Raw genomic sequence first — 19,651 nt, forward strand, 5'->3', positions numbered from 1 at the left:
CATGATTTCATTCTTTCTCATTGCCAAGTAGTATTCCATTGTATATATAAACCACATCTTCTTTATTCATCAGTTGATGGACATTTAGGCTTTTTCCATAATGTGGCTATTGTTGAAAGTGCTGCTATAAACATTGGGGTTCATGTGCCCCCTATGCATCAGCACTCCTATATCCCCTGGATAAATTCCTAGCAGTGCTATTGCTAGGTCATAGGGTAATTTTATTTTTAATTTTTTGAGGAACCTCCACACTGTTTTCTAGAGTGGCTATACCAGTTTGCACAGCATTCCAAATATACTGTAGTCCTCTTCAAGGGTCTAGATGCATCAACCATTTTCTTTCATCTTTCATCTGAACTTTTTACTTTCCTTGGTGTGTTACACATTGTATCTCTCCTTCAAAAATTAAATCCGTGAAGGATGGGAGTGGGCTATCCTCCTTTTTTTCCCTCTACTCTCTAAAACCCTTCTCAGGTAAGTTTATTTTAATATATACATTCTATTTATTGAACAAGCCAAAACAAGCTTGCTTGCACTCCAGAAAAAACTTTTAGAGAAGTTGCCAGGGATTTAGCACACAATAGTCTACATATAAAAATGTCACATATGATAATGTTTTCAGTCTTTGTTACATACCTGTTGTCCAAATTTGATACTAATGATCTTTCATTGTTTTTGAAATTCCTTCCGTCATTGGATGTTACATATGTTGCCATTCCCAAAGCATTTTCCACACTAGTTCATGCCACATATCTGTTCTCAATTTGGGGCGGGGGGGGGGGGTAGGTTCTTATCTTAGCCCTGGGGTGAAATATGATAATCTATGTGACTTGGCCATGGATTGGTGTAAGAGGGGCATGTAGCCTAGACTTGATGAGATACAGAATAATGCCTTCTGTGAAAGGTTTTATTTCCCAGATTAAAATATAAAGATTAATGTGAAGAAGTCTCTTTGTCTAGCCTTTTTATTCCTGAATTCAATATTAAGGTGATGACTAAAGATGCAGTAATCATGAGCTCTGGGTGTCCACATGTTAAGGACGGTAGTATGAACAGATAGAAAAATAATCCAGTCTAAATGGTCTTTGACATCTGCAAAGATCTACCTTCTGATATCTTGTAATGTGAGAAAAAAATACTCCCTCCCCCACTTATCTTTGAGTATTGATGTGACTCAAGCTGTAAAATATTTTTTTAATTCCAAAAATGTAGTTTTAAGTACTCACCACTTATGGAAGATTTCTATATCTATAGCTCTATTCCTGGACTCTAGGATAATATATCCAAGGCTGTATTGTAGTACATAAATGGACATCCCTCAAGCACTTTCAAATTAAAATGTGCAGGGCTGAATTCATGATTTTATCCTCTTTTTAATCCCTTAGAAAATATCATGATCATTCTCTCAGATGCTTAATCCAGGGATCTTCGAGGCACCTTTTCTCCTCTCTCACCTTATATGCCAGTTGGAAAATTGTACCTTCTGAATATTTCTGTTTCGTCTCCTCATCTCCATTTCCACTGTCAGTTTTATTTCAGGTCTGTATATTTTTTGTACTTAATGACCAAAAAGCCTTCTGAATGATATCTCTGCCTCCAATCTTACCTACGTTTAGTATGTTCTACATTCTGCTTTCAGATTTGTCTATCTAAAGATCAAATATGGTCATGTTACTCTTCTATTTCATCTTCTGATTCTATCATGGATAAGCTAAAATTCAATAGCATATCACATCAGACCCTTTATAAACTGAACATGTTACTGTATTTTTTCACATTTCTCTGCTCTTGAATATGATTTCAACTGTGTTATTCCTGGTCATTACTATGTGGAAACATACTTGCCTATAAGACCTGATAGACTTGGTTGCCATTCTAGTTCTGCCACTTAGGGGCTCTATAAACTAGGGCAAGCTAGCCAATGATGCTGATGGTATTTATTTGTCCATAACATAAATATAACAAATAAAATGTTGTGAGAATTATACATTATATGAGTTTAACTATCTGACAGAAGTATTACTTCCCTTTTTCCTTATCCTTCAAAACTTAGATTAAATGCCAGCTACTCAGACGTATCTGTTGAAGACCCTAAGAAGAGTCGTGTCTATGAACTATTGTTATATCTTGTACATTCTTTATAATATACTATATTATAGTTTCTTTTGCATGTTAGTTCTTCATTCTCAACTATAATTTCTTTGAGAAAAAGGGCTTTTAGCCAACTTTGTATACCCCCATATTTAGCACAGTTTCTCGCACAAGGTAGGCACTATTAAATAATAGTCTTCACTAACATTCATAGTAGAAAGTTCAAGAAGACATGATAAGCAAATCAGGGGCCTAGAAGCCCCTGTGGGAGATTTTGGTGGAGAGTAGATTTTCACCAAATGACTTTGGGGATTGAACTCATTGACATCTGCATACAAATGGTAGAATGGAAACCGGTTTAGATCAGCAACTCCCTGTCCTCACAGAGTGACCTCAACAGCCCACATTCCCAAGTAGACCCTCAATCGTATACAGTAAAACAAGAAAAAGTACAAACCTTCCTCTTTATTTTTTGCCCCAAACAAAATGTGTACAGTCATTACGGAGTGTCTGGAACTTTCCTCAAAATACAGTTAAGTATTAAAGTATGCTATGGAAATAATACTAAGCTTAAAACATCACTGGGATATTTGGAAAAATTCAGGATTTTAAAAGAACAGTACACTTTTCATGCTTTAAGCCCCTGTGAAAAGCTGTTTGGTACATGAAGAAGGAAGAAAACTTTTAAATACACCTGAATCTATGTTCAGAAGAGTTTTTGATGCACATGACATAAATTAGAACTTTGGATAAAGTAAATTGAAAAAATATATAGTTTGTTAAGTTAAAAAAGATTATAAAACACTAAATATAGTGTAAATGCATATGTGTAGGCATTCCGACTTTATAATATCTGTAGTTTGTGGGATTTTGAGTGATTTTTTCTCTTCCTAAATATGGACTCTTATTTTCTATGTTTTTACAAGTAATATTTATGCTTTTTCTAATTTTTAAAGAAAATTTTGAAATTAGTGAGGGGAAATAGGGAAAATGAAATAGGGGCAATTTTATAATGGCAATATTATGTAGTAACTAATAGCAAACATTCTGGAGACAAACTACCTGGATTCGAATCTCCATCTCCTTGATTTATGAGCTATGTGTCCTTGGGTGAGTTGCTTCATTTCTCTGTCCCTCAATTTCCTCATCTGTAAAATAGGGATGATAATAGTACTTACCTTATAGTGTTGTGAGGATTAAATGAGTTAATACATGGAAAACAGCAGAGCATGGTGTGGCATATAATAAGCACTTAATAAATTAAAAAAATAATTTTAATGATCTTTAAGACTTGATCATTCAATGCTTTCCAAACATAGAGATAGCTTGCTCTGCCAGATTGTGCTCAGTTGGAATGAAATAGCCAAAACATCATGTTTTATTTCCATTAATCTGATATCAGAGTGAAAAAGGGGTGGAAAATTAGAGCCCCTTTACGTACCAATTTAAAACTGATAAGGACTCCTTGAAGAGAAATTCACCTCATAATACAATTGAACTTAAGAAAATGAGACCAGAACATACATAAAACAGTATGAGTGAAAATCATTCAAAAAGCACATGAACAAAAGGAACCTTGAGATACAGAGGAAAGAAGGTTAGGTAACAAAATGTAACCAGTTGCTAGGGAGTGAGAGAGCAGGCTTCATATGTACCTGCTTAGGTGCAGTTTTCACTCAGCAGGAGCTTCAAGAGATTGAGACACACAGACAGTTAACACCCCCTTTGAATCGCCACCATTTCTTCAGACAGAAACTTATAAATAGTTCATTCCATTAGGAAGGGAGTCAATTAGTAGGACTGGATAGCGGCACTCTATTGAGTCCATAATTACTTCAAATGGAAACCAGGTCTTCTGTGCATACTGCTTTTCCCAAGGGTAAATTATCACAATTTGCAGAAAAGAGATCCAGGGAAATTGAGCAGTTCAATGTGATGATGGTCTGTGATTTTGTGCTCTGATAATATTTTTTCCCAAACGATAGAATTTTAGGTTTGTTACATATTCATTGTTATTGCAAGTTATCTGAACCATTGATAGTGTCATTTTGGCATCACTATCAAATTTAAGAAAACTATCACATTATACCTTAATGGATTTCTAACTTGGATTTTGAGAAATAATGGACTGGTATTTGAACAAATCAGGGGAGTTCCAAAAGTAGTACAAACTTAGATTTCAAAGTCTCACTTGGTATTTTTAACAGCTTTATGGAGGTTTAATATGTATACTGTAAAATTTATCCAGTTAAATGTTCTACTTAGTAATTTCAAATAAATTTATAGAGTTGTATAATCATCATCATAATTAAGTTTTAGAATAATTTGATCACCCCAAATTACTCCTTGCAACTATTTGTAGTTAATCTTTACTTCCATTCCCAGACCTAGGCAACAAGGAATTTGTTCCATGCATCTAGAGATTTGCTTTAGGCTGGATCTGATTTACCAAACCAAAGCTCCTTGAGTGAAGGGAGGACCGTGTCCTCTTGAGTGAGGACCTTTCTACACAGCCACTATTTTATACTATATTTTTCCTATCCTTCTCCCAAAGGACTCTGAAATAATCAGAATTTTGGACATTATTAGACACTGATTTTGAACTGTCACTAATTTCTGGAGAATGAAAATGCTACTGTGGACAACCAGTCAAAAATTAGGGGCTTATGGTGGTCAGGTGGCCAATGAAATTTTGTCTGTGCCCATCTCACAGTGTGCTCTGTGGTTTCCTAAATCCATTATTTTTTTTATTTTTTTTTAATATGAAATTTATTGTCAAATTGGTTTCCATACAACACGCAGTACTCATCCCAACAGGTGCCCTCCTCAATGCCCATCACCCACCTTCCTCCCCCTTTAGTTATGTCTATAGTTTGAGGTAAAGATTGGCATAGATATACTAACAAATTGGCAGAATTCCAATATTGATTAACTAAGCCATGAAGTCAAAGCTGTTATGATAAGAAAGGACAAGTGAGCCAAATTAGACCTAATTAACATATCAAAATAAGAAACCAAAACAATACTTCATTTTAGAAAGAATTGTAGAGATTAGCACTACCATCAGTGGCTTCAAAGATGTAGAGGTTTTTTTTTATTTTTTTCTATTGTAGTAAGAATACTTTATACTTGATCTGAGAATACTTTGTATTCTTTCCTAATAGAGTTTTAAGTGTCCAAAACAATATCATTAATTGTAGGGTAGATTGTTGTACAGTAGATTTCTAGAACTCATTCATCTTGTTTAACTGAAACTGTTATCCGTTGAATAGCAACTCTTAATTTCCTCCCCACTACCCAGTCCCTGGAAACCACCATTCTATACTCTGTTTTTATGATGTGATTATTTTAGACACTTCAGATATGTGAGATCATGTAGCATTTTTCCTTTGGTGACTGGCTGATTTCACTTAGCGTAATGTCTTCTAGGTCCATCCATGTTGCGTATGGCAAGATTTCCTTCTTTTTTGGAGGCTCCATCATATTCCATTTATGTATATAAAACATTTTCTTTATCATTCATCCATAGATGGATATTAGGGTATTTCCATATCTTGGCTATTGTGAATAATGCTGCAATGAGTGTAGGAGTATAGATATCTCTCTGTAATGAAATGATGCTGATTTCATTTCTTTTAGATGTAAACTAAGAAGTGAGATTGCTAGATAATAAGGTAGTTCTATTTGTAATATTTTGAAGAACTTCTGTACTGTTTTCTAAAATTCTGTACCAGTTTACATTCCCACCAACAGTGTACCAGAGTTCTTTTTTCTCCACTTTTTTTTTTTTAACCAGCACTTGTTCTCTCTTGTCTCTTTTATAACCGCCACTGTAACATGTGGAATGGTATCACTGTCATTTTGATTTGCATTTCCATGATGATCAGTGATGTTGAATACCTCTTAATATATATATTGGCCATCTGTATGTCTTCTTTTGAGAAATTTCGATTCATGTCCTTTGCCCATTTTAAAATTGGATTATTTGTTTTTTGCTATTGAGTCATATGAGTTATGTATGTTAAGCCTTATGGGAGGTATAGTTTCCAAAAAGTTTCTCCCATTCTGTAGGTTACATTTCCACTCACTTGTTTGTTTTGCTGTATAGAAGTTTTTATGTTTGATGTAGCTCCACTTGTGTATTATTCTGTTTTTGTTGCCTGTCTATGGTGTCATGTTCAAGAAATCATTGCCAAATGCAATGTCATGAAGCATTTCCCTTAGGTTTTATTTTAGGAGTTGTATACCTTAAATCTTTATTTCATTTTCAGTTGATTTTTCTGTGTGACGTAAGGTAAAGGGTCCAATTTCATTCTTTGGAGTTTGGGTATCCAGTTTTCCAAATGCCATTTGTTGAGGAGACTCTCCTTTGTGCATTGTATTCTTGGCATCCTTGTCAAAGGTCGGTTGACTGTAATATGAGGGTTTATTTTGGGGCTGTCTAGTCTGTTGCATTGGTCTATGTCTGTTTTCATGCCAGTACCATACTTTTTTTTTAAACTACAATAGTTTTGCAATATATTTTGAAATCAGGATTTGTGATAGTTCTAATTTGTTTTTCTTTTCTTTTTTTTCAGTGTTTATTTTTGAGAGAGAGAAAGAGTGCAAACAAGGGAGGGGCAGACAGAGAGGGAGACACAGAATCTGAGGCAGGCTCCAGGCTCTGTGCTGGTAGTTTAGAGCCCTGACACTGGGCTCGAACTCAGGAGCCGTAAGATCATGACCTGAGCTGAAGTCGGATGCTTACCCGACTGAGGCACCCAGGTGCTCCCATCATTGTTTTTCTTTCTCAAGATTGTTTTGCATGTTCAGGGTCTTTTGTGATTCCATATGAATTTTAGGATTGTTTTTTCTATTTTTGGTGAAAAGTGCCATTGGAATTTTGTTAGGGATTGCACTGTATCTGTAGATCACTTGAGATAACAATGACATTTTAATAACATTAAGTCTTCTAATCCAAGAATGTGAGCTATCTTTTCATTTAGTTGTATCTACTTTAATTTTGTACATTTGTGTTCCGGAGTTTTCCACGCACAAGTCTTTCACCTCCTTGGTTAAATTTATTCTTATGCATTTTATTCTTTTGGTGGTGTTATAAATGGGTTTGTTTTCTTAATTTCCTTTTCAAATGTTTATTGTTAATGTATACACATACAATGATCTTTTGTATTTGATTTTGCATTCTGCAACTTAACTCAGTTTTTTATTCTATAGTTTTTTTGTGTATGTGTGAAGACTCATTAGGGTTTTTTACATGGAAGATCATTTGCAAACAAATAATTTTACTTCTATATTTCTGGCTTACATGCTTTTTATTTCTTTTTCTTGTCTAATTGGTCTGGCTAGAATTTCCAGTACTGTATTGGATAGAAGTGTGTGAGTGAGCATCCTCACCTTGTTCCTGATCTTAGAGGAAAATCTTTCTTTTTTTTCTCCATTGATTATGTGATTTTTATAGATAGCCTGTATTACATTGAAGTAATTTCCTTCTATGTCTTGTTTGTTCAGAGCTTTAATCATGAAATGGTGTTTGAATTTTTAAATGATTTTTCTTCATATATTGACATGGTCATATGATTTTTATCCTTTATTCTGTTAATGTTCTGTGCCACATTAATTGACTTGTGTATGTTGTATCTTCCTTAAATCTCAGGGATAAATTTCACCTGGTCATGGTGTATGATCATTTTAATCCATTGAATTTGGGTTTGCTTGTAATTTGTTGAGGATTTTTATATCTATATTGATCAAGGATATTGGCCTATAGTTTTCCCTTTTTGTAGTGTCTGTTTTTTAAAAATGTTTTATTTAAATTCCAGGTAGTTAACATACGGTGTAATATTAGTTTCAGGTATACAATATAGTGATTCAGCTCCTCCATGCAACACCCAGTGCTCACCACAACTGTCCTCCTTAATACCCATCATCTATTTAATCCCCTTTCCCCACCCACCTCCCCTCTGGTAACCATTCTCTATAGTTAAGAGTCTGTTTCTTGGTTTACCCCCGTCTCTCTTTTTTTCCCCTTTGCTTGTTTGTTTTGTTTCTTAAATTCCACTTGTGAATGAAATCATATGGTATTTGTCTTTATCTGACTTATTTCGTTTGGCATAGTACTCTCTAATAACTCTATCAATGTCACTGCAAATGGCAAGATTTCGTTCTTTTTTATGGCTGAGTAGTGTATTGTATGTATATATATCATTTCTTCTTTATCCATTCATCAATCCATAGACACTTAAGCTATTTCCATAACTTGTCTATTGTAGTCATAATGTGAGGCCTGAAACCATAAAAATCCTGTAAGAGAACATGGACAGTAACTTCTTTGACATCAGCCATAGCAACTTCTTTGTAGATATATCTCCTGAGGCATGGGAAACAAAAGCAAAAATAAGCTATTGAGACAACATCAAAATAAAAAGCTTCTACACAGTGAAGGAAACAATAAAACTAAATGTCTTGGTCTATTTTTGATATTAAGGCCTTCTAAATATTAATAGTGGCCTCATAAAATGAGTTTGAAATGTTCCCTTCTATTTAATTTTTTGGAAGCGTTTGAGAAGGATTGATGTTAATTCTTTTTTGAATGTTTGGTAGATTCACCAGTGAAGCCATCTGGTTGTGGACTTTTCTTTGTTGTGAAGTTTTTGATTAGTGATTCAATCTCCTTACTCATTATTGGTATGTTCAGATATCTGTTCCTGATTCAGTCTTGGTAGGTTGTGTATTTCTAGGAATTTAACCATTTCTTTTAGGATATTCAATCTGTTGGCATGTGATTATTTATAATAGTTTTTATGATCTTTTAAATTTCTGTGTTAACAGTCTTAATATCTCATTTTTCTTTCTGATTTTTTTTACTGGCCTTTCTTTTGTTAGTCCAGGTAAAAGTTTGTGAATTTTGTTTATATTTTAAAAAACACTTATAGTGTAATTAATTTCTCCCTTTTCTCCATTTTATTTGTGTAGCAAGCCATCTGCCCCTTCCCTCTGTTTTTGGTTTCCTTCAGGCATACAACCTATACTGGTTCAGCAACACTTATAAAATTTTTTTTTTTTAACTTTTTATTTATTTTTGAGACAGAGAGAGACAGAGCATGAACGGGGGAGGGTCAGAGAGAGAGGGAGACACAGAATCGGAAGCAGGCTCCAGGCTCTGAGCCATCAGCCCAGAGCCCGACGCGGGGCTCGAACTCACAGACCACGAGATCGTGACCTGAGTTGAAGTCGGATGCTTAACCGACTGAGCCACCCAGGCGTCCCAACAGCAACACTTATAAAGGGAAGATACAAACTGGCCCCTCAGGTAGTGCACAAAAGGCTGTGGTCCTTGGATGTACGTTCCACTTTCTCCTTCTACCATGGGAAAAGTATAGGGCTGATGTGATCTTTCTAGGCACTGAGCTATGCTGGTTTGGGGGGAGGACTTACACAAAGAGAAATCACTCTTCTTTCACAATTTAATATGGCTATCCTTGGTGTTTTGCTTACATGAGGTCCTACAATTGGATTCCAGACCTCTCAAAAAGGTGTTTCGGTCTGTATGTTATTGTCAAATAAATGCTCCTGTAGGGGAATGAGGGCTGAGATTTCCTATTCCACCATCTTGCTGACATCACTTTCTCAAACATGCAGAGTTTTGATTCCTACCACAATTTCTTTCAACTTGGCTATTTTACCTGTGCAGAAGTCTTGATGTATCTTTAAGAACAACAGTGTATTATGTTAAACTTAATCAGGTGATAATGCCAATTATACCTATTGTTCCATCTATGAATTCATTGCTGTATTAAATTACTATGCATCTGGTTTCTGGTACATAGTTATTGATTTACTAAATGCATTTGATTGTCTACATTTGTTAGCAAAAATTTATTTCCAGTATTGTTCACGTACAGTGTTATGTTAGTTTCAGGTGTACAATATAGTGATTCAATAATTCCGTACATGACACAGTGCTTATCTTGGTAAGTACACTTCTTAATCCCCACCCCTCTTTCACTCATTCCCCTACCACCCCACCTCTGGTAACCAAGAGTCTGTTTCTTGGTTTCTCTCTCTCTCTCTTTCCTTTGCTCATTTGTTTTGTTTCTTAAATTCCAAATAGGAGTGAAATCATACAGTATTTGTCTTTCTCTGACTTATTTCACTTAGCATTATATTCTCTACCCCATCCATGTCATTGCAGATGGCAAGATGATATTCCATTGAGTATATACCATGTCATTTTTATTCATCTGTTGATGAATACTTGGGCTGCTTCCATAATTTGGCTATCGTAAGTGATGCTACAATAAACATAGGGAAGCATGTATCCCTTTGAATTAGTGTTTTTGTATTTTGGGGGTAAATACCCAGTAGTGTGATTGCTGGATCATAGAGTAGTTCTATTTTTGACTTTTTGAGAAACCTCCATACTGTTTTCCAGAGTGCCTGAAACAGTTTTCATTCCCACCAACAGTACAGGAGGGTTTCTTTTTCTCCACACCCTTGCCAAAATTTGTTTCTCCTGTTGTTGATTCTAACCATTCTGACAAGTGTGAGGTGGTATCTCATTATAGTTTTGATTTGCATTTCCTTGATGCGTGATATTGAGCATGTTTTCATGTGTCTGTTGGCCATGTGGATGTCTTGTTTGGAGAAATGTCTTTTCATTTCTTCTGCTCGTTTTTTAATTGGATTATTTGTCTTTTGGGTATTTAGTTTTGTAAATTCTTTATATATTTTGGATACTAATCCTATCTTGGATATATCATTTGCAAAAATCTCCCATTCTGTATGTTGCCCTTTAGTTTTGTTGATTATTTCCTTTGCTGTGCAGAAACTTTTTATTTTGATGTAATCCCAATAGTTGGTTTTTATTTTATTTCCTTGCTCAGGAGATATAGCTAGAAAAATATCGCTACAGCCAATGTCAAAAAGTTACTGCCTGTATACTCTTATAGGAATTTTATGATTCAGGTATCACATTTAAGTCTTTAATTCATCTTGAATTCATTTTTGTGTATGATGTAAGAAAGTGGTCCACTTTCTTTATTTTGCAGGTAGATGACCAATTTTTCCCAGCACCATTTTTGAAGAGACTGTATTTTTTTTCAATTGGATATTCTTTCCTGTTTCATTGAAGATTAATCAACCACATAATTTCGGGTTTATTTCTGGGTTTCTGTATTCTGTTCCATTGATCTATGTGTCTAATTTTTTGTCAGTACCATATTCTTTGCTTAAGGCTGGAATTGTGATGCCTCCAACTTTGCTTTTCTTATTCAAGATTGCTTTGGCTATTTGGGGTCTTTTGTGGTTCCATACAAATTTCAGGATTATTTGTTCTAGTTCTATGAAGAATGCTGTTGGTATTTTGATAGAGATTGCATTGAATATGTATACTGGTTCTGGTAGTATAGACATTTTAATGATATTTGTTCTTTCAATCCATGGTTATGGAATGTCTTTCCATTTCTTTATGTCACCTTCAATTTCTTTCATCACTGTTTTATAGTTTTCAGAGTACAGGTCTTTCACCTCTTTGGTTAGGTTTATTTCTAGGTATGTTATTATTTTTGGTGCATTTGTAAATGGGATTGTTTTGTTAATTTCTCTCTCTGCTGGTTCATTATTGGTATAGGGAAATGCAACAGATACCTGCACATTGATTTTTTAGCCTGGGACTTTTTGAATTGATCAGTTCTAGCAGATTTTTGGTGGAGCCTTTCAGATTTTCTATGTATACTATCATTCATATGCAAATAGTGAAAGTTTTATTTTTCCCTTACCAGTTTGAATGCCTTTATTTCATTTTGTTGTCTGATTGCTGTGCCTAGGACTTCCAGTACTATGTCGAATAAAAGTGGACATCCTTGTTTTGTTCCTGACCTTAGGGGACAAGCTCTCAGTTTTTCCCCATTGAGTATGATATTAACTGTGGGTTTTCTTTCATTCTTTTTTTTTAAGTTTATTTACTTTGAGAGAGGGAGAGAAGAGAGTAAGTGGAGGAGGGGCAGAGAGGGAGAGAGAATCCTAAACAGGCTCCATGCTGTCAGTACAGAGCCTGAAGTAGGGCTTGATGAGATCATGACTTGAGCTGAAACCAATGTTTTCTTCATTGATTTCTTGGTTGGCCCTTTCATGGTTTAGTATTATGTTATTTAACCTTCATGTATTTGTGCTCTTTCCAGACTTTTTTTTTTTTTTTGTGGTTTCCTAGCATTGTGGTCAGAAGAGGTGCATGGTATGACTCTGATCATTTTGAGTTTGCTGAAGCTTGTTTTATGTACTAATATATGATCTAGTCTAGAGAATATTCTTTGTGCACTTGAAAAGAATGTGTATTCTGCTGTTTTAGAATGGAATGTTTTGAATATATCTGTTAAATCTATCTGATCAGTATGTTATTTAAAGCCACTGTTTCTTGTTGATTTTCTGTTTGGTTGATCTGGACATCAATGTAAGTGGGGTGTTAAAGCCCCCTAATATTGTTGTATTATTGATTAGTTCCTCTATGCTTGTTATTAGCTGTTTTATGTATTTGGGTCCTCCTATGTGGGGTGTATACATATTTACAATTGTTATATCTTCTTGTTGGATTGTCCCCTTTATTAATACATAGTGTCCTTTTGTCTATCTATCTATCTATCTATCTATCTATCTATATCTTGTTACAGTCTTTGTTTAAAGTTCTGTTTCATCCAATGTAAGTATGCTATTCTGGCTTTCTTTGGACATCCATTTGCATGATGAATGTTTCTCCATCCCCTCGCTTTCAATCTGCAGGTATCATTACATCTGAAATGAGTCTCTTATAGGCAGCATATAGGTGAGTCCTACTGTTTTATTTACTCTGTCACTTTGTGTCTTTTGATTGGATCATTTAGTCCATTTGCCTTCAAAGTAATTATTGATAGATATATATTTATTGCCATTTTGTTACTTGTTTTGTGGTTGTTTTCGTAGTTTTGCTCTAATCCTTTCTTCTCTTGCTTTCTTTCATACTTTTCTGGTTTTCTTTAGTGATATCCTTGGATCCCTTTTTTAAAAATTCTTTGCGGGGCGCCTGGGTGGCGCAGTCGGTTAAGCGTCCGACTTCAGCCAGGTCATGATCTCGCAGTCCGTGAGTTCGAGCCCCGCGTCGGGCTCTGGGCTGATGGCTCGGAGCCTGGAGCCTGTTTCCGATTCTGTGTCTCCCTCTCTCTCTGCCCCTCCCCCGTTCATGCTCTGTCTCTCTCTGTCCCAAAAATAAATAAACGTTGAAAAAAAAATTAAAAAAAGAAAAAAAAATTCTTTGCATATCTCATAGTTGTTTTTGATTTGTGGTTTTCATTAGGTTTGTATACAACATCTGCATATATCAATCTACATTAAGTTGATAGTTGCTTAAGTTCGAACCTGTTTTTTACTTCTCTCCCCCCCACATTTAGATATATTGTGTCATCTGTTACATCTTTTATTTTGTGCATCCCTTGACTGAGTTTTACAGATATACTTATTTTTACTGTTTTCTACTTTTTACACTCTCACTTATGGTCTTTATTTTCCACCCAAAGAGTCCCCTTTAATATTTCTTATAGGGCTGTTTTAGTGGTCATGAGCTCTTGCAGTTTTTGTTTGTCTGAGAAACTTTTTATCTCTCCTTCCATTCTGTATGATAGCCTTGCTGGAAAGAGTATTCTTGTCTGTAGAAGTTTTCCTTTCACTCTTTTGTAGATATCCTGCCCACCCCTTCTACCCTGTCAAGTTTTTGCTGAGAAATCAGCTGATAACTCTTATGGGGTTTCCCTTGTACATGGAACTGTCTTCTTTTTTCTGCTTTAATTTTTTTTCTTTATCACATTTTTGCTATTTTGATTACTATGTGTCTTTATATGGAATTCCTTGGGTTAATTTTGTTGGGGGTTCTGCGTGTCTACTGGATCTGGATATCTATTTCCTTCCCCAGATTAGGGAACTTTTCAACTATGATTTCTTCAGATAAATTTTTAGCCCCCCTTTCTTTCTCTTCTTCTGGAATTCCCTATAATGCAAATGTTATTACACTTGATGGAGTCACTGTGTTCCCTAAGTCTATTCTAGTTTTGCATAATTTTTTCTATCATTTGTTCAGTTTGATTACTTTCCATTACTCTGTTCTAGTTATTAATTAATTCTTCCACTTCTTCCAATCTGCTATTTATTCTATCAAGTGTATTTTAAATGTCATTTATCGTGTTCCTCATCTCTAATTGGTGCTTTTTCACATTTTCTATCTCTTAAGGGTCTCACTGATATCCTTCACTCACTTCTCAAGTCGATTGATTATCCTTATGATCATTACCTCAAATGTTCTATCAGGCATGTTAATTATATCTGTTTCATTTAGGTCTTTTGCTGTGGTTTTGTCCTACTTTTCATTTGTGACTTTTTCCTTTGACTCTTCATTTTTTCTGACACTCTGTATCTGTTTCTGTGTATTGGGAAAGTCACCTTCATCTCTTGCCCATGAAAGTAGTGTATTGAACTTAAACTTTTTTTTAATGTTTATTTTTGACACAGAGAGAGAGAGAAAGAGAGAGAGAGAGAGAGAGAGAGAGAGCGAGCATGAGTGGGGGGACAGGCTTCGAGCTGTTAGCACAGAGCCAGACACGGGGCTCTAACTCACAGACGCGAGATCATGACCTGAGCCAAAGTCGGACACTCAACCGACTGAGCCACCCAGGCACCCCTGAACTTAAAACTTTTAATTAAGTGATGCTGGCCCTCCTCCACAGCGAACACACACCTGCTGCAGAGACTGGCCGGCAGGATGGGAGCATGATGCTGTAAGCTGTGTGTGCAGTTCCTCCTCCAATATGGAGGAGGCTGTTGTAGAGACCGGGCCAGCCAAGCTGTTCAGTAATTCAGTAAAGCATGTGCAGGCTGGAGGTGCAGTTTTAACAAGGTGTGGGCATCTTACGTGGGAGGCGGAGAGGTGCAGTGTTGGCAAAGTTTGTACACATCTTCTGGGGGAGGGAGTCCACAGCATCGATACTAAGACAGGCCTGGCTCAAGAGGGTGGGGCGTACTGTAAGCAAGTTAGGTAGTGAGTGCTGGAGTAGTGCTGGTTCCCACGGGTGGCTATGTATTTATGATGAGGGGGAGGAGGACGGAAATGGCACCTACCATCTCCTTTATTCCTAAAGAAGTCCCTCAGAGAACTGTGAGATTAGTAACCGACTCTTCCTCCCATAAATCCAGGCACCTTTTTTAAACTGTTGCTTCCAAGCTGTATCTCTGTGAGCTATTCTCTGTGCTGTCCCTTTAAGGTCAGTGGGTCAGATTCCTAGCACTCTCTGGGCTCTCTCAGAGCAGAGTGTGTGGATTTTTAAAGTTCCAGGTTCTAAGTCCTGCAGGTTGTAAGCACTCACGAAATCTGGTCCCTTTGATTTTCAAAGTCATAGGGTACAGGGATTTCTCTTCTTTTTGTAGGCTCCCTGGTATAAGTAGTCTGTTTCTTGCTCCTCTCACACTCCCAGTTCCTTCACTCTAGTGGTCAAATCTGAGGGTTTAGGTTCCCACTGAGTCTTCACCCTTCCTAACCTCTTCAACATGGCGTCTCTCTACCTTCAGTTGTAGAATATGTTCGGCCAGTCTTTGGGTCCTTTTCTGGGTTGTTTACTCTTATGTAAGTGTTGTCTAATTGTATCCATGGGACAAGGTGAGTTTAGGGTCCTCCTACTCTACCGTCTTCCCTGGGGGGGTTATTAGCAAAAATTTTCAGAAGCATTTTTTTCTTCTGGCAGATACAGCAATATATATTCACTATTCCGTCTCAGGGCTTTATCAACTCTCTAGTTTTCTATTCCAGAGGACATAATCCACGTCCATTACAGTAATGGTATAATGCTGTTGGACCAGATGAGAAGGAAGTGGCAAAGTTATAGACACTTTTGTAAGTCACATGTATGCCAGAGAGTGGGAAATATATTTTCCCCCAATTCATGGACCTGTCCCTTTGGGATAATTTCTAGGAGGCCAGTGGTCTAGGGTAGAAACAGTGATATTTGAACTTACTGAGTCACATATGGATACTACATGGAGAATTTGTTAGCCCGTATGGGTGATCTTAGTACAGATCTTTATGATTTAAAATATTCTTCCATCCTCTTTAGCTTTCTTATAATAAGAAAACATTTATGCAACACTAATTTGAAAATCCCCTTTTCTTGTTACATTATTAATAATAGCCAAGATATGGAAGTAACCCATGTCCATCAATAGATGAATGGATAAATATATGGTATACATACACAATGGAGTATTAATCTGTCATAAAAGGAATAAGATGTTCCCATTTGCAACAACATGGATGGACCTAGAGAGGACAATGCTAGATTAAATAAGTCAGAGAAGGAAAAACATCTGATTTCATCATAGGTGGAATTTAAGAAATAAATGAGCAAAGAAAAAAGAGAGATTAAAAAAAAAAACTCTTAAATACAGAGTATAAAGTGATAGTTGCCAGAGGGGAGGTTGATGGGAGGATAGGTGAAATAAATAAGAGGATTAAGAGGTACAAACTCAGTTATAAAATAAATAAGTCACAGAAATGAAAAGCACAGCATCAGGAATATAGTAAATAAGATGGTAATAATATTATTTGCTGACAGATGGTAGCTACTTTGTAGTGATAAGCACTGAGTAATGCACAGAAATGTTCAATCGTATTGTATACCTGAAACTAATATAACACTGTATATTAACTATAATTCAATAAAATAATTTAAAAACAAAAAAGAAAGGAAAATAAAGAAAGAAAAAGAAAAGAAAAGAAAAGAAAAGAAAGAAAGAAAGAAAGAAAGAAAGAAAGAAAGAAAGAAAGAAAGAAAGAAAAGAAAAACATTTCTGGCTAGTTGCTAGGCCTTAGTAGAGACCAAATAACATGAGGTCAATAAGCATGAACTGAGTGAAAATCCATAATGACTTTTAAAATAGTGATTTTTCAACCCAGAATTATCTTATCCAGTTGCTGCTTTAAAAATCTATAGCAGGGGAGGGGAAGGAAAAAAAAAAAGAGGTTAGATTGGGAGAGAGCCAAAGCATAAGAGACTGTTAAAAACTGAGAACAAACTGAGGATTGATGGGGGGTGGGAGGGGGAGGGTGGGTGATGGGTATTGAGGAGGGCACCTTTTGGGATGAGCACTGGGTGTTGTATGGAAACCAATTTGACAATAAATTTCATATATTAAAAAAAATAAAAAAAAATAAAAATCTATAGCAGGATGAAGTGATGTTTAGTACAGATCAAGTACCTTTGAAAAGTGGGATATACCTTGGCCTTTGTTACCAAACACGGAGGTGGTTCTCTACTGCCAGCATCTGAAAGTCTACCTGACATATTCCTATAATGCACAGTATTATATGTGGGGAAGAGTGGACATACCAAGAAGTTAATGCACTCTATGAAAATTAAAAAGTACTCTAGCTTCCTTTACCGTAAATTAGGACAATTCTAAGCCACAGTTTATAGAGTCCCCCAGAGGACCACGATAGGCTCGAATCCATTACATTAATCAACATAAACATCCTTCACGTCTCCGTCTCACTTTCCAATTCATTAATGATGTTGTTTCCAAAAATCAGCTTTCAAATAAATTACAATCAAATTTTGACTTTGGATCTTCTCAAGGAGTACAAACTGAGTAAACTACGTAGAATTACTAGTCTCACATATATTTGATATAATGATTCCTAACATTCTCCAGAGCTAGTTGGCAGTTCATTTGCAAACCTGTGGGAAGCAGAAGAGATGTAATTATATCCTTCTATTGTAAAAATGATCATAATTTCAATTATAAATATTTAGTAGATAGTAATGCTGTCTGATAAAATAACCCATATCATAGTGGATTCACAATTCCCATGGTAGTAAGGGTGATGAGTAAATGCTTTACAGAAGTAGTAGAAATCTATTCAGTGACATAGATGTTATGTCCAGCTCCAGATGTGGCAAGTGTCAGAAACCTAAGTGAAAATATCCAATAGGTTGATGGATGTATAGTTTTAGAGCTCCAAAGCCAGACTGAGTCAGCAGAATTTGACATAATGTCCCCATTTGCTCAATCTTTTTATTGATATCTTTATGTCTTTGTTCCGTAATGTATAGATGGCAGGATTCAAGACAGGGGTGATAGCAAAGTCAACAATGAATAGGTATTTATCAATTGATGACGTGGGGAAAGGCCATACATAGAGAAACATGCATGGAGTGAAAAATAGAACCACCACAGTGATGTGAGCTGACAGAGTGACAAATGCTTTGGATAAGTCTCCTGAAGAACGTTTCCAGACAGTGACCAAAATGAAGATATAGGAAAGGATTAGCAGGAAGAAGGTGCCCATGCTCATGAAGCCACTGTTGGCAGCAATAATAAACTCAAACTTGGCTCCATCTGTGCATGCAAGTTTTATGATCCTGGGAAAGTCACAGTAAAAGCTGTCTACTTTATTAGGACCGCAAAAGGGCAAGTTTATAATGAAAGCAAACTGGGACATAGCATGGATCACCCCAATGACCCAGCCAGCAATTACAAATGAAACACATATTTTGGGGTTCATGATGTTCAGGTAGTGAAGAGGCTTACAGATTGCTGTGTACCTGTCAAATGCCATGGCGATGAGTAACACCATCTCCACTCCTCCCATGATGTGGATGAAGCATATCTGTGTCATACAACTTTGGAAAGAAATTCTCTTATACTCATTTAGAAGGTCTGTAATCATCTTTGGAACTGTGGTAGAGGAAAGCCCCACATCAATGAGGGATAGGTTGGCCAGCAGGAAGTACATAGGAGAATGTAAATGAGAATCAAAAATTACCAAAAAGACAATGAAGAGATTTCCCAAGATGATCCCCAAATAAATCAAGGAAAATATCAACATGAGAAAAACTTTAGTTTCCCAAGAACTAGCGAGTCCCAACAACATAAACTCAGAAACAACAGATTCATTTAGTCCACTCATTGACTTGGACAGAAGAGGTGATTTCAAATCGCCTGAGGATAAAACATGAAGAAAAGTGAGAATCAGTGGTACAAATGTAGTTTCCTATTTATCCTACTAGTTTATTCATATCCTAGAGTTAGAAATAATTTAATTGGAAAAGAAATACAAAGAAAACAGAATTACTATTTTTCCCTTCTTATTCCATTATCAGGCATTTTGTTTTCCTGTTAGAGATTTCAAGACATTTCCCCTGACCACTTAACTAGGTATTTCCACAACCGAAAAATCTCAAACATTTCTGTCACCTTCACATTGCTTTCATACTAGCAAATTCTTGTCAGCTAGATATTTTACCTCACTGTTCAAATAGAGATCATCAATCTGAAACTGTTTAATAAGTTTCACCTTGCTTCACCTCATCTGTGGGGTTTTTTTTGTACAATTTATCATGCAAGTCAGGTGTCCAAATTGAAATGCTTTGTTCAAGACACATTATTTTCATTAGTAAGTAAGGAAATGTTTGTTAAGCAAAGATAATATTAACAGATAAAACATATTAAGGGATTCCTCCATGCAAGCCACTGTACTCAGTACATCATTGTA

General features: G+C 36.0%; 1 protein-coding gene across 1 annotated transcript; it reads right to left on the reverse strand.

Annotated features, from left to right (window-relative positions):
• Positions 1-18,130: 18,130 nt before the first annotated feature.
• On the reverse strand, positions 18,131-19,066 carry LOC122467872 (olfactory receptor 4F15-like). The gene has a single exon (XM_043554453.1). It carries the CDS (start codon positions 19,064-19,066, stop codon positions 18,131-18,133), a length of 936 nt encoding a protein of 311 aa, XP_043410388.1.
• Between the last annotated feature and the right edge of the window lie 585 nt (positions 19,067-19,651).

Source organism: Prionailurus bengalensis, chromosome B3 (genome assembly GCF_016509475.1).
Source record: "Prionailurus bengalensis isolate Pbe53 chromosome B3, Fcat_Pben_1.1_paternal_pri, whole genome shotgun sequence".
NCBI lineage: Eukaryota > Metazoa > Chordata > Mammalia > Carnivora > Felidae > Prionailurus > Prionailurus bengalensis.

What these genes read in the sequence shown, in the direction of transcription:
- LOC122467872 (XM_043554453.1), bottom strand. Translation starts at nt 19,066, where the DNA reads ATGAGTGGACTAAATGAATCTGTTGTTTCTGAGTTTATGTTGTTGGGA.